The 15,409-nt window shown below is 41.1% G+C and overlaps 1 protein-coding gene across 2 annotated transcripts in view; it reads right to left on the bottom strand.

Annotated features, from left to right (window-relative positions):
- SMC5 (structural maintenance of chromosomes 5) overlaps nt 1-15,409 on the bottom strand; it is a 172,253-nt gene that overhangs the window by 116,576 nt on the left and 40,268 nt on the right. For both annotated transcript variants that reach the window (XM_075827967.1, XM_075827973.1), the window contains exons 10-11: nt 14,321-14,475; nt 7,208-7,321 (exon numbers count right to left, since the gene is read on the bottom strand). In XM_075827967.1, coding sequence (XP_075684082.1) covers nt 7,208-7,321; nt 14,321-14,475 — 269 coding nt within the window. The remainder of the gene's footprint in view (nt 1-7,207; nt 7,322-14,320; nt 14,476-15,409) is intronic.

Raw genomic sequence — 15,409 nt, 5'->3', positions numbered from 1 at the left:
AAAATAAAAACCACTGCTGTTAGGGTATGTGCACACACACTAATTACGTCCGTAAATTGACGGACGTATTTCGGCCGCAAGTACCGGACCGAACACAGTGCAGGGAGCCGGGCTCCTAGCATCATACTCATGTACGATGCTAGGAGTCCCTGCCTCGCTGCAGGACAACTGTCCCGTACTGAAAACATGATTACAGTACGGGACAGTAGTTCCACGGAGAGGCAGGGGCTCCTAGCGTCGTACATAACTATGACGCTAGGAGCCCGGCTCCCTGCACTGTGTTCGGTCCGGGACTTGCGGCCGAAATACGTCCGTCAATTACGGACGTAATTAGTGTGTGTGCACATACCCTTATCTACATTCCAGCGCCGATCAGATTATGTAGGAGATAGGGCATTTATAATGTGGTGACAGAGCCTCTTTAAGATTGGGTGTAAATGATAGATTATTTTTAGACCGTTCCGGTCAAGATTTCTTACCTCCAAGATCTCAAAATAGACATCCATGACCGCCACAAAATTACTTCTATGCATCAAACCAGCCTCAGTATTTGTTCGTAGAATCCCTACCTCCAAGCACTCAGAGGCAGCCGAGAAGACACAAGGAGAGAGGCAGAATCCAAAAGGGAAGCGCACACCGCCAGGAAGGTAAGTTTAAAGTTATAGAACACTGTTGTCCTTATGGTGCTTTCAACACCGCCGAGGATATTGAATTGCAAAGTCCTTACTTTCAAGCACTTGGAGGCGGCTAAAAGGAGAGATGCAGAGTCCAGAAGGAAGTGCACACCACCAGGAAGGTAAGTTCAAAATTGTGTAGTGCTGTTTTCCATGTGGCGCTTTCAACACCACCGGAGATTGCAAGGCATCGTTGACGTCACTACCTGCCGAGCATATTTTGATTGATCAGCTGATGCGTTTCATCTCTGACCGGGATTTCCTCAGAGCCATTCAGTGAATGCAATGGAATGTGGTATATTTATAGTGCCAAGCTTAAAGAGGCTCTGTCACCAGATTTTGCAACCCCTATCTGCTATTGCAGCAGATAGGCGCTGCAATGTAGATTACAGTAACGTTTTGTTTTTTTTTAAAAACGAGCATTTTTGGCCAAGTTATGACCATTTTTGTATTTATGCAAATGAGGCTTGCAAAAGTCCAAGTGGGCGTGTTTAAAGTAAAAGTCCAAGCGGGCGTGTATTATGTGCGCACATCGGGGCGTTTTTACTACTTTTACTAGCTGGGCGTTCTGACGAGAAGTATCATCCACTTCTCTTCACAACGCCCAGCTTCTGGCAGTGCAGACACAGCCGTGTTCGAGAGATCACGCTGTGACGTCACTCACTTCCTGCCCCAGGTCCTGCATCGTGTCGGCCACATCAGCACCAGAGGCTACAGTTGATTCTGCAGCAGCATCAGCGTTTGCAGGTAAGTAGCTAAATCGACTTACCTGCAAACGCCAATGCTGCTGCAGAATCAACTGTAGCCTCTGGTGCCGATGTGTCCTCGCTTGTCCGACACGATGCAGGACCTGTGAGTGACGACACAGCGTGATCTCTCGAGAACACGGCTGTGTCTGCACTGCCAGAAGCTGGGCGTTCTGAAGAGAAGTGGATGATACTTCTCGTCAGAACGCCCAGCTAGTAAAAACGCCCCGATGTACGCATATAATACACGCCCACTTGGACTTTTGCAAGCCTCATTTGCATAAATACAAAAATGGTCATAACTTGGCCAAAAATGCTTGTTTTTTAAAAATAAAAACGTTACTGTAATCTACATTGCAGCGCCGATCTGCTGCAATAGCAGATAGGGGTTGCAAAATCTGGTGACAGAGCCTCTTTAAAGGCAACAGACTTATTCACTCTATTGCAAAATTTTGTATTAAGACAAAGTCCTATATGTATTTCCCTATTTTTATACATTATCAGAATTGTTTCATCAAACCAGTATTTAAATGAAAATACACATACATAGATAAATCAAAAATATATACCAATAATAGGTCACAGGGTAGTATTATTAACCCCGGTCATATTTATGGATGATCAGCGATGTCCTCTCCACAATACAAAAGTAACAACAGAAATTCTAAAATAATAAAAAGTAAAATTATAAATAGAAAATATAAAATACACATTCAATTATAAGGGCAATTCTCTTTATTAACAATAATTAAATGAATATATTAAATCCCAAGAGAGCAATAGGTAAGGAGTCCATGGTTCACCCCGGGATGGCAGGGAATTGGTCCTATGCCTGTTAAGGCAGTGGGACCGGGTCCCCACCAAACAGAGGCAGAGCCATGAATCCATATATTATAAATGCCCATTCATTTATATTATGGTAAGAGTGATTACCTTCCAAAGTTCAATTTTTAGTAAGAAACTAAACGGTTTGATGTCTGCCTCCGGATGGCAGGGAGGGAGTCAATTATTATACATACTATTTTTTTTCAGCTAAAGGATATTTTGATATACGATAGAAGACCTGTGCTTTTTGAGCAAAAGAAAATATCTCAAGTGTGCACCCAAGTCGCACCATATCAGATCAGTGTCTGGAAAGACGGATGAAAGGAGCTTAGTGTGTGAACTCTGTCTGGCCTTGGCGATTGATATAGGCGAATGCCTTGACATTGTCGGTCTGGACTCAGACCGTACTGCCAGCCAGAAGAGTCGTCCCGTGACCGCGATAGAGGAAAATCACCCTCAGTTTCGGAAGGCACATCCCCAACCCTTAAGGCTGGCGTTCGTGGAGAGGACCTGTCTGCACAGCGGGAGAAAGGAGCGGTCCTAAGGGATTGCCAGGGAGGAGAGCCACCAGAGAAGAGACCGGTGGACGGTCAAGGGAGGAACGAAACAGCAGTCTAGGGAATCCGGAGAGCAGTTCCACCGGGTGAGGACCAGACGAGTGTGAAAGTGGACAAAGGAAATGGCCTCGATGGAAGCCCCATGGTGCCCAGAACGTTTATACAAAAACAGAGAAAGGAAAGAATGCCTCGACGCAAAGCACATACTACCTGTTGCAAAGGTAGACAGTTTCTCCGGAGGAAGAAAGGTCAATGTGTCCTTCCGAGATAGGGGCCGACTGAAACCCCTCTGGAACGAAGAATTGCCATGATCACAGAAAGAACTTTTGTGAAAACCCGCGGGGCTGAATGGGAGGGCCACAAACAGGTGAGGTAGAACTGCAAATCGCGGGATGCACTTTTTGGATGGGCAAATGGTTTAGTGCAGGTGCGAGCCCTGATGTCCACTGTTCCATAAAGGGGATTAATGACAGGAGAGACTCCATGCGGAAACTACTGATCTTGACGACAATTTAGGTCCAGAATGGAACTAACTAAACCGTCCCTTTTGGAGACAAAACCCCCTTCATTTTTGGCCTGGAAAACCAGGCGCAACGACTCCTTGACTCAAGAGTTTATTACTCTAAAAACCTTGCAAAGAGGTTCAAAAGGAGCAGTCTGCATTGCAGAGAGAATGTAATTAAATTCCAAGTCGGGGCACTCCGTTTGCAACCCACTGTAAAAAAAAAAAATGCCCTGACATCGGTTTTGTACCCTGAGGAAACGACTTCCCAAATCCAGAAGGAGATGTGAGAGAACCAGACGACGTCCTTGAAGAGTAGAAATCTACCTCCTACTTGAGATCAGAGTGGGCGTGCACTTTCAGGCGGAACTGCTCTTACCCCCTGCAAGCTAAGCTTGAGGACAGGAGCGTCAAAAGGAATGGGTAGAAAGGTCTGTTATTAGTCCTGGTAGAACTGGTGTCTGGATGCCCGTTGACTGAGGAATCTAAGAAAAAAAACAAGGTTCCTGCTACCTGGAAACTAGGAACGAGCCTTAGTTTGAGGCAGGTGAGTGGTGTTCCCACCTGTTGCTTCCGAGAGGATATCCCCCAAGCAGGCTCCAAAGAGATGGGAGCCAACCGAGGAAAGACAGTACGTCAGACTTTATCTGCCTTCTACAGGCACTAAGCTAAGACGGACAAGCTCAGTGCTTGTAAAAAGAGTATATACTGTAAAAGGGGCCATCAATGTTTTATTCTTCGTGTCACACCTAGTTGCAAGGGAATAAACCCATGGTCTGTGTCCCCCAATAAGACGAAGGAGAAAAACTAATTCGAAGAAGATTATTTGATAACGAAACAGATGTTTAGATACTGCAGTCTTTATGAGCAAGCACAGACTAATTTATGCAGTGTTTCTATAGAGGCGCCATGTTTAAAGCATACCTGCAGCCTAAGGCTATATGCACACGTGGCATATTTCACAGGAAATCCAAGCACAGTACAATACATGTGAATGGGGTTTTAAGACCCCATCCGCATTCAGCAGATAAAATCAGTGCAGATTTTTCTGTCATTTTGTCATGTATTTCACCCATTGCTATGCAAAGGGTAAAATCTGCAGTTAAACTCACATTTAACATACGTAGATTTAGTGACAAATTTTAGGCCATTTTAGTACACTGCACAATGGGCAAGTGAAAACCCACAACTAATGGCAAATGTTGAATTTTTTTGCTGTGGAATAGACGCATTTCCAAAGCAAAAATCCCTAGAGGGGAAAAAAAACAACAACTTTTTCCAGTTTAAAATAAAACATAAAAAACCAAACTTGCCTTCCCTGGCGCTCATGTGGCGGAGCGTCCCTGCTCTTCCGGCTGGTGTCTGTGCAGCTGGCCTCCTGGGATGACGTTTTGTCCCATGTGACAGCTGCAGCATCACATGGGATGAGATGCCATCCCAGGAGGCCGGCTTAACCGAGACCAGCTAATGGGAGCAGGCATGAGTCACTATAGAAGAGAAAGTGTTTTGTTTTTTTTTGTTTTGTTTTTTAAGCCCCTCTTCTCCGTAGCGGCAAATCGGCCCGAAAAATTTTCACCAAATAGTGTTCGATTTGGTGCAGATTTTTCTGCTGGAATTCCCTGCAGTTTCTGGGTCGGATTTGCTGGGGAGTTTTCCGCAGCAAAAAATCTAACCTGTGTGAACTTACCCTTACAGAAATCAGTGCTGTTTTTCTGATACAGAGCTCTAATTCCCCTACATAGACATGCTATCTGCATCCACCACTAGAGGGAGCCTAGGAGCTTACTGCATTCAATTTATAAGACAGGAGAATTTTCAGAATTGTCACTAGTGTGCTCACCACTACAAACAGAAGCTGCCCAGAAATCCTAGCTTACCTCAATAAAAGATATAGGGACAGATTTATTATTACGGTCCTCAATTTAAACATCTTAAAACTAGACCAGGCAGGCAGAAGATGCATCAAATTTATCAAAGATGCGCATGCTGTATGACAAACGTGGTGCATCTTGCTACACATTAGACACTTCTCTTCCTTAGACCACCTCTTGGTTGGCTTACTTTAGAAATATTTTGCACCAAAATTTTGTTGCAATTTAAGCCATGCTAATTTTTCTAGATACTTTTCAAGATAGTCTAAGGGCGGATTTACACGAACGTGTGCGTTTTGCGCGCACAAAAGGCACTTAATAGCTCCGTGTGTCCTCACCATGATTCGTGGCTCCGTGATCTTCGCGCAGCCGCCATCATTATGACACTTAGTTTGGATGTTTGTAAACAGAAAAGCACGTGGTGCTTTTCTGTTTTCAATCATACTTTTTACTGCTGTTGCGCGAATCACACGCATCCCACGGAAGTGCTTCTGTGTGTCGCGCGTGATTTTCACGCACCCATTGACTTCAATGGGTGCGTGATGCGCGAGAAACGCAGAAATATAGGACGTCATGAGTTTTACGCAGCGGACTCACGCTGCGTAAAAATCACGGACTGTCTGCACGGCCCCATAGACTAATATAGGTCCGTGGGAGGCGTGTGAAAATCACGCGCGTTGCATGGACGTATATCACATTCGTGTAAATCCACCCTAAAACACACATCTGAAATCTGGCGCAAGGCATGTACGCTAGTTTTTTGGCTCAAATTGAGGCAGAATTCTGCTGGCACATTTAGCTTAATAAATTTTCCCCATAGTATTCTAATAACAGATTCTAGCGCTACAAATAACCATACAAAATAGTCATTCTTCTAACAGTTACTTGTTAAATTTAAGATTTAACAAAAATAAAAAGTTTCAATAAAATGGTTTATATCTACGGATCCCCAAGTAGAAACACAAATAGCAGAAATAGCAAATGTCACTAGCAAGTCACAAAAACACTGATAATAAAAGTCGCAATCAAGTCAGTATGCTTATTATTGCAACTGTGTCTAATGTCCCTTTATTAGGTATCTGCCTTACAGTGCTGAAGAAAATACAATATAAAAAGTGTCCACGTTCATATATACTGTATTATGATAATGCATATTTACTGCAGCCATCAGGAGTGCTATAAGACACAATTAATAGCGGCTTCCTAGGTACAGCCTATAGCCTAAATCAGGATGCTCGGATCCCCACATGCTCACTACACTAAGCAAAGACCCGACGTACCGGTACCTGGAGTCTCATGAGAGGTGACACAGATGTACAACTTAGTCCGGAGGTCTGGCGTCCTGCATGTTTTGTATAGAAGCTATAAAATAGACAGAGCGAGGAATTAAATGTGTATTCCTGCTTCCCTGTACGGCGGGCAGGTTCCAAATATTGCTATACATCCCGGATAGCTGTAGTGAGTATGTGTTATTACTGTAACCGCACGAACGCCGTTTCTGTCCGTTAGTCCTGGGTGTCAGCTGTAATAAACAGCCGACACCCGCAGCGTATGGAGCGGGCTCAGCTCGTGAGCCGGCTCCATACATCAACCCCCGCACCATTATATGATATTAAGTCATAGTCCCGGTTTGGGACTGTTGCAAGTGACATTTGCCATTTGTGTATTTATATGGGGATCTATAGATCGGATTAGCTAATTAATACGTATTAAATTTTACATTTGATAAGTAACATATGCTTTACTCATGTAGACTTCGGTTAGTTTTGTATGTTTATATGTTATTTGTAGTGCCAGACTCAGTTATTACATTGTATAAACAGTATGCACGGAGGGCCTAGGCTATCCTTCGAATGTTATCTTTCAAATCTATATCTAACAGGGGATTTGGAGCTCTGTCACAAAAACAAAGCTCTGACAGCTATCGACACATTAAGAAATCAGTACAGAATTTTGGACCCAACAACAACATGGTTGAAATTCAGGTGCCGTTTTTTTGTTTTATATACACCACACCATTAGTACACTTTACCTCTTTTAAAAAGGTGTCCATATCCTCTTGGCTTTCAAACACAAAGGCTCTCATGTCATTCATAGAAATGTGATTTTCCACATATTTGGCATGCTGGTGGCTTTTCACATTAATCTGCACAAAAAAATGTAAATAGATGAATGTACTGCTAAACAATCACAAACATCAAGACCTTGAAAGTATGCAGACAGGGAAAATACAATTTGTTTTACATGCGCATATGACTTCAGCCTTTTTTTTTTTTTGTTTAAACTATTCCAATGCCCAATACTGTCATACATTTAAAAAAAAAAAAAAAAAGGATGCTCCCGATGAAGGCAGTGTCTTGTGTCCCAGATGGTACAAGAAGTAGTGAATAATTCCTTTAACCCCTTAAGGACACGGCCAATTTTAGCCTTGAGGACAGAGCAATTTTTTTTACATTTCCCTCTTTGCATCCCGACGCTCATAACGCTTTTATTTTTTGTACGACGTAGTTGTATGAGACTTTGTTTTTTGCGGGACGAGTTGTACTTTATGTACGTACCATTTTTTGGTACAAATACATTATCGTTTAATTTCTATAAATTTTTAATTAGATTAAAATGCAGAAAAAAAGCAGTTGCGCAGCAGTTTTAATATTTATTTTTTTACACCATACACCGATCATCATAAATAATGGTATACATTTGTTGTACACGTTGTTACGGTCGTGGCGATACCAAATATGTCTATATTATTTCATGTTTTTGGACTTATATTTTAAAAAGTTTATTTATTATAAAAAATGTGTGTTTCTGTGTATTTTTTTTACTTTTTATTTATTTATTTACCATTATTTTTTTTTTTACAATCATTTAACTTTTTTTGTTAATCCCATAAAGGGATTTATTATTTTGATTTTTATTTTGTAACTGTAATGTACTGGCATAGATCTATATGCCAGTACATTAGCCTGTTACTGATCGTACACAGGCAGTTGTTAGGACATACCTCAGTATGCCCTAACAACAGGAAATATGTTCAGACAGCCCTGGGGTCCTTCACTGGACCCTGGGCTGTCTGGCCATACGAGTTGTGGGCTTTGATCGCGTCACAGTTATATTCTGTGACGCGATCAATGTGCAGTCCCCTCTCTTTGAACGCCGCGATCAGCTGTCATCGCGGCGTTCAAAGGGTTAACAGCGGAGAGAAGATGTTTCTCTCCTCTCCGCTGTCAGAGCGGGGCCGTGGCTGTGTATTACAGCCGTTGCCCCGCTCTCGATCGCACACACAGAGACGGCAGAGACGGCTGTCACACAGGACGAGTATGCTCGTCCTAATGCGCGAAGTGCTCGCCGCTCAGGACGAGCATACTCGTCCTGTGTCGGCAACCAGTTAATCAGACATTAGGATAGGCCATCAATGTATGGTCAGTCGGGTCCTCGTGGCCCCTTCATTGTCTATAAAAGCACAGGAACATCCATATGAGTGAGGATAGGCTTGGTACTGAAGCTTAGTCCGTTTAGGTGAAAGGTACTTCACTGTGCCTGTATCGACAATGAAGGGGCCTTGATACTTCAATGACTGCCTTGGCTCTTTAGTTCTGCCGATCGATGAGCTTGTCAGGGGAAGGCGGGGGTGACGTATCCTAAAAGCAAGCTATCAAAAATCCCAGAAAGCCCCTTTAAAGGGGTATTGCCTCTACAGACATTTAATACATATCAACAGGACATGCCATAAATATCTTAGACACCTGTCAGGCGCTCGGCTGTTTTCATAACTTCTATAGAACAAAATGGAGAGAGATGCGCACATGGGTGGTAACCTCTCCAATCATTGTCCTCCTTGATGCGGCGACAACCTCACCAGGAGGTACAGCAGTCAGGGGGGGGGGACGACGACACCCGTTCTCAACATGGATTCAGGTCTCAGTGGTGGGAACCACATCCATTTACGGCACACCATGTGGATATGCTACAATTGTCTGTGATGGGAATACCCCTTTAAGAAAATCTCATGGTTGCCAAAAAAGAAAAAAAAAAAGGATAATATTTTTGAAGACTGTCTAAAATGAAATGGAAACACATGCTAAATTAATTAATTGGTTCTTTATGGTCAGTCTGCTGGTTGTGGTCTACATTTCTGTGTTTAAAAAAAAAAAAATACATAAAAAAATTTGCTAGATTATGAGAATTTAGGATTGTCAAATGATCACATGACAAATTAAAATTAATTTTACTGTACAAGTTTATACCGGTGAAAAGTAAAATGTAGGATCTGTGATCCCTTTTTGCCCAAAAAAAAAATCTAGGATGACCAGGGCAAACATTTGGAAGTAACCTATGAGAGCATTTTTCAACATTTTAATAGGTATAAACTTGTACAGTAAAATTAATTTTAATTTGTCATGCGATCATTTGACAATCATAAATTCTCATAATCTAGCAAATGTTTTATGTATTTATTTATTTTTAAACGCAGAACTGTAGACCACAACCAGCAGACTGACCATAAAGAACATTCTTTTATTTTTCTAGGACGTTACAAGGCTTAGAACTTTAGCAGCAATTTCTCATATTTTAAAGAAAAAATTTCAAAAGGCTATTTTTTCAGGGACCAGTTCTGAAGTGGCTTTGAGGGCCTTATATATTAGAAAATCCCCAGAAGTCCCCCTATTTTGAAAACTGCACCCCTCAAGGTATTCAAATTAGCATTCACAAAGTGTTTTAACCCTTTAAGCGTTTCACAGGAATAAAAGCAAAGTAGAGGTGAAATGTACAAATTGTATTTTTTTTGCCGAAATTCATTTCGAATACATATTTTTTCTTTTTCTGTAACACAGAAGGTTTTACCCGAGAAATCCAACTCAATATTTATTGCCCAGATTCTGCAGTTTTTAGAAATATCCCACAGGTGGCCCCAGTGCGCTAATGGACTGAAACACCGGCCTCAGAAGCAAAGGAGCATCCAGTGGATTTTGGCACTCCTTTTTTTTAGAATATATTTTAGGCACCATGTCAGGTTTGAAGAGGTCTTGTGGTACCAAAACAGTGGAAACACCCCAAAAGTTACCCCATTTTGGAAACTAGACCTCAAGGAATTTATCTAGGTGTATAGTTAGCATTTTGACAACACAGGTTTTTGGCTAAATATATTGGAATTAGTCTGTAAAAATGAAAATCTACTGTTTTTCAGAAAAAACTGAAATTTTTAATATTTACAAGGAATAACGAAGAAAATGCACCCCAACATTTGTAAAGCAATGTCTCCCGATTACAGCAATACCCCATATGTGGTAATAAACTGCTGCAGGCCTCAGGAGGGAAGGAGCGCCATTTGGATTTTGGAGCACAGATTTTGCTAGATTGGTTTTCGGTGCCATGTCGCGTTTGCAACGCCCTGGAGGGACCAAAACAATGGAAACCCCCAAAGTTACCCCATTTAGGAAACACCCATCAAGGAATTTTTCTAGGGGTATAGTGAGCATTTAGACCCCACGGCTCTTTTGCAGAATTTATTAGAATTAGGCCGCAAAAATGAGTATCACAATTTTTTTCCACTAAAATGTTGAACTCTATCATTTTCACAAGGGATAAAAGGAGAAAAAACAATTTTTGTAAAGCAATTTCTCCCGAGTACGGAAATACCCCACATGGGGGTCATACATTTTTTTCATTAGAAATTAATTAACCCTTTCAGGACTGATCCGTTTTTTTATTTCTTATTTTCGTTTTTCACTCCCCGCCTTTCAAGAGCCATAACTTTTTTTCTTTTACCGTCAGTAGAGCAGTGTGGGGCTTATTTCTTGCGGGAGGAGCTGTAGTTTCTATTGACACCATTTAAAGTGCCATAAAATGTACTGGGAAACTGAAAAATAATTTGCAGGCTGATATAGGAAAAAACAAAAAAATCTGATTCCACTTTTTGGGGTTTTCGTTTTTACAGCTTTCGCCGTGCAGTAAAAACGAAAACTGTACTTTATTCTGCGGCTCAATACAATTACGGTGATACCAAATTTCTATAGTTTTTTTTTTTATATTATACTACTTTTACAAAGAAAAATCTAATTGTTTCACCACATTCTGAGAGCCGTAAGTTTTTTATTTTTCCTGTTGATTGAGCGGTGAGAGGTCTTATTTTTTTGCGAGACGAGCTGTAGTTTTTATTGGTACCATTTTTGGTACATAAAAAGTGATCCAAAAGTTGTACTTCAAGACAGCGATTTTGGCGGTTTAAATTATTTACGTTTTTTACGGTATTCACCGTGCGAGTTAAATAATGGTATATTGTAATAGTTCGGCCTTTTACGGACGTAGAGAGATACCAATTTTGTTTCTTTCTTTACATTACTTTAGAAGAAAAATGGGAAAAGTGGGGTTTTTTAACTTTAAACTTTTTTCTCTCTCACTACTTATAACTTTAATTCTTCTACACATTTTATTAGTCCCCTTAGGGGACTTGAACCAGCGATCATTGGATCGCTGGTACAATATACTGCAATACTAATGTATTGCAGTATAATGTTATATTTACAGGCTTCTGTAACCGCACGATCGCTGTTCATGTCCAATAGTCCTGGGTGTCAGCTGTAATACACAGCCGACACACGCAGCGTATGGAGCGGGCTAAGCACGTGAGCCCGCTCCATACATCAACCCCCGCACCATGACGTGCTATTAAGGGGTTAATGCACAGCGGATGGTGTGAATATTGCAATTTCCCACTGGTATGCCATTTTAGTGCATAATATGTCGTGCCCAGTTTGTGCCACTGAAGACAAATACCTCAAAACGTTAAGCAGGTTCTCTCGGGTATGGCGATGCCATATATGTGGGCGCAAACTGCTGTTTAGGCACGCTGCAGGGACGCCAGTTTGCTTTTGGAGTGCAGATTTTGCTTGGTAGTAGTTCGATTTGGGGTTTTGCTGGTATATTAGTTTATAATGTGGGGGCATATGTAATCTGTGCGGAGTACATCAGGGCCTAATAAGAGGGTATAATAATGCAGTAAATAAATAATTCATAGATATGTGGCCGGTGTCGCACTGATAAATGGCGCCCGATCTTATCCGATTTTGGAACACTGCACATTTTGCATCGCCATATTCTGAGAGCCAGAACTTCTTTCGTTTTTCACCACCGGAGCTGTGTGTGGGCTTATTTGTTGTGGGACAATCTGTAGTTTTCATTGGTACCATTTTAGAGTACATGCGATTTTTTTGATCACTTTTTATTACATTTTTTTGCAAGCCGGGTGACCAAAAACAAACTAAAAAACATCAGAATTGCTTGTTTTTTGAAGCGTTCAACATGCACTATAAATGCCAATTTTACTTAATTTTGTGGGTCGATACGATTACGGCGATGATATATGTATATAGGGTTTTTTTTATATTTTGCAGCATTTGCGCAATAAGATCACTATTTTATAAAATAATTTATTTTCTGTGTCACCATATTCTGAGAGCCGTAACTTTTTTATTTTTTAGTCAAAAAAGCTGTGTAAAGGCTTGTTTTTTGCGGAACGGGTTGTAGTTTTTATCGGTACTATTTTCGGGTACATGCAACTTTTTATTTTCTATTTTGGGAGGGGTGATTACACCAGAATCGCTATTTTTTGGTCGTTTTTTATTGATTTTAGACTTGCAACTTTGATCGCTGCTAGAGTACATTACACTACCTACGTAGTATAATGTGTTCTAACTGTCATTGTGACGTGACAGTCACATTGACAGGAAGCCCCGGAGGACCGGCCGGAGGCTGCTCCTCCGAGGCTTCCGTACATGGCAACCCGGAGGCAATTGGCTGGCCTCCGATTGCCACGACAAGCAATCGGCAGCCCCCACAATCACTTCGTGGGGCCTGCCGATGTGCTTCAAACCCCTTAAATGCGGCGAACGCAATCTGTCGCCGCATTTATGGGGTTAATTGCCAAAATCAGCCGCGATGGTCGGCTGACCGGCAAGACTGGAGTGTCAGCTGTCGGGGACAGCTGACCTCCCGGTTCCCGGACACTGTCCGTTAAGAGAGTGGGCGCAGGGAACTACTCCGCAACTGTACGTCCTGATGAGGGAAGCAAGCCCTCTGCAGGACGTACAGTTGCAGCGCATTGCGTGAAGAGGTTAAGGCTAGCATAGTATAGAGACAGGTCTACTCTACTATTAGCCCAAACAGCACAAAAAAAACAAAGAATATCGTGCAGTTCGGCTAATAAAGAAATTAGAGAATACAGCATACTCATAGTTATGAGACCGCAATGTTCATCAGGAGCGCGTTCTCCCCGCCCCTCAGCAGTGATGAACTGCCATGTATACATTGACAACTGTGCGTTACCATTTCTTAGCCAATAAGTCATGCCCCTACATACTCCAGTCAGTGTGATCAACATCAGACTGTGGCAGCTCATGTCCTATTGACAAGGTGAAGGGTAACGCACAGTTGTCAATGTATACATTTCCAGGAGGAATAACAGAGGAAAAACCCAACACAGATCTAAGTAAAGTTGCTCCAAATTGTTAATTCAAAGTAAATTTATTTACTAAAACAAACAAACATGTCAGAAGAGCTTACATGTCCTCTTTAAAACTATACATAAAGTAAATAACCCACAACCAAATTCCAAGCTGTGACCAGAAGAATTTTTTTTTTTTTTTTTTAATTTAACCTTGAATGTGAATACAAACCTGATATAATTCCAAACGCATACAAGGAGAGCAAACGATATGCAACATTTCTGTCAATTAAAATTGTGAAATGTTGCGCTGAATCATGACAGAGGAATGACAATGGAACATTTCATTTGGATAACTTCGCCTGAACATTTCAACATTGATATAATTTCAGTCAAGATTTTTTACCCTACAAATTTAGTAAACTCAGTCAGAAATATGAAAGGCATGGAAAACCACATATTTTGGGCACAGTATAAAAAGGAACTTCAAGCATCTTTGTAACATACATTTAAATAAAAACTTACTTCTCTTTTTTTGAAGCTTGACCCAACTCATATTTGGTATTTCTATGGCACACTTAAGAGTTTAAATCGTATCCAATGTTTGCATGTGAAGAATATCTTACATACAAGATTGAGAAGAATAGGCACATTTTACGATTTCAAACACCTTGTCATTTCACCTTCTTTGACAATACTTACTTCAAGCATAATGGGCAAACACACACGTTTCTTAAACCGCTCTTTATTTTCTCTGAACCACAAAACGGCATTATAAGTGTCTGCAAACCTCTTCTGCAATTTTTCTTCTTTCAGATTTAACAAATTATCAAATTGCTTTATTCGATTAGATTTATCTGAAGGACAGAAACAGTTAAAACAAATGTGTCAATTCATACATAATTATTATAATCCAAGTAAGAAGTTTAAAAAAATACCATTATGTTGGGTCAGTGCTACCATAAAACAAGTCCGTGAAAAAAAAAAAACAACTGACAAACCGTTGAACTGCAATAATATGTAGAAACTAAATGTTAAATCTCACTAAGGATTACATTTGATCTTGATCTTTTTCCAAACAATCTGTAGTGTTTGTTTCTTTAAGCGTGACATTGGCTGCGTTGAGTATCGTGCACGGGTCTTATTTAGGCTGGATTCAGATATCGCATATTTGTTGCAGATTTTTGAGCCAAAGCCAGAAATGGAAGAAGGAGAAGTATTAGTTCTGTCTTTATATTTCCCTTTCCTTTTAAAACCACTTCTGACTTTAAATGGACACTAACTTTTCAAACAACTTATGCTGATCTAATAGTATACCTCATATGGTAACTTAAAATGTTGTTGTTTTACCCATGTACATTCTGTGTAAAGTTACTGCCACTAAGTGTCTCCTTTTCTGTAATCCATCTCCTGTTGTCAAGCAAAGTCTGTCCCTGGTTACAGCCCAGAATTGAAAGACTACAGAAAGTAGAGGGGGGGGGGGGGGGTGTCTCTTCACTACATACTATACAAGTCTATAGAGAGGGGAGGGGGAGCAAGACCAGAGTGAGAATGAGTGAGCAACAGACAGACAGGCTGCATACAAGTTATAAGTCTATGGAGAAGCAAAGGGGAGCAGGGAGCAGACTGAGTAAGACACAGGCTGCTGGTAAGATTATTTTATGTCACCCCAGTGCTGGATTCTTAGCTACACTGGACGGTACTGCTGTATAATGTCCTCCATGCTGTTGCAACATATGTGATAGAAGAGAATCCTGCTCTCCTATTTCTACCTATGTATGCGGTGTATAG

Source organism: Rhinoderma darwinii, chromosome 1 (genome assembly GCF_050947455.1).
Source record: "Rhinoderma darwinii isolate aRhiDar2 chromosome 1, aRhiDar2.hap1, whole genome shotgun sequence".
NCBI classification, from domain to species: Eukaryota; Metazoa; Chordata; class Amphibia; order Anura; family Rhinodermatidae; genus Rhinoderma; species Rhinoderma darwinii.
This window is presented reverse-complemented; position numbering and strand designations above follow the sequence as displayed.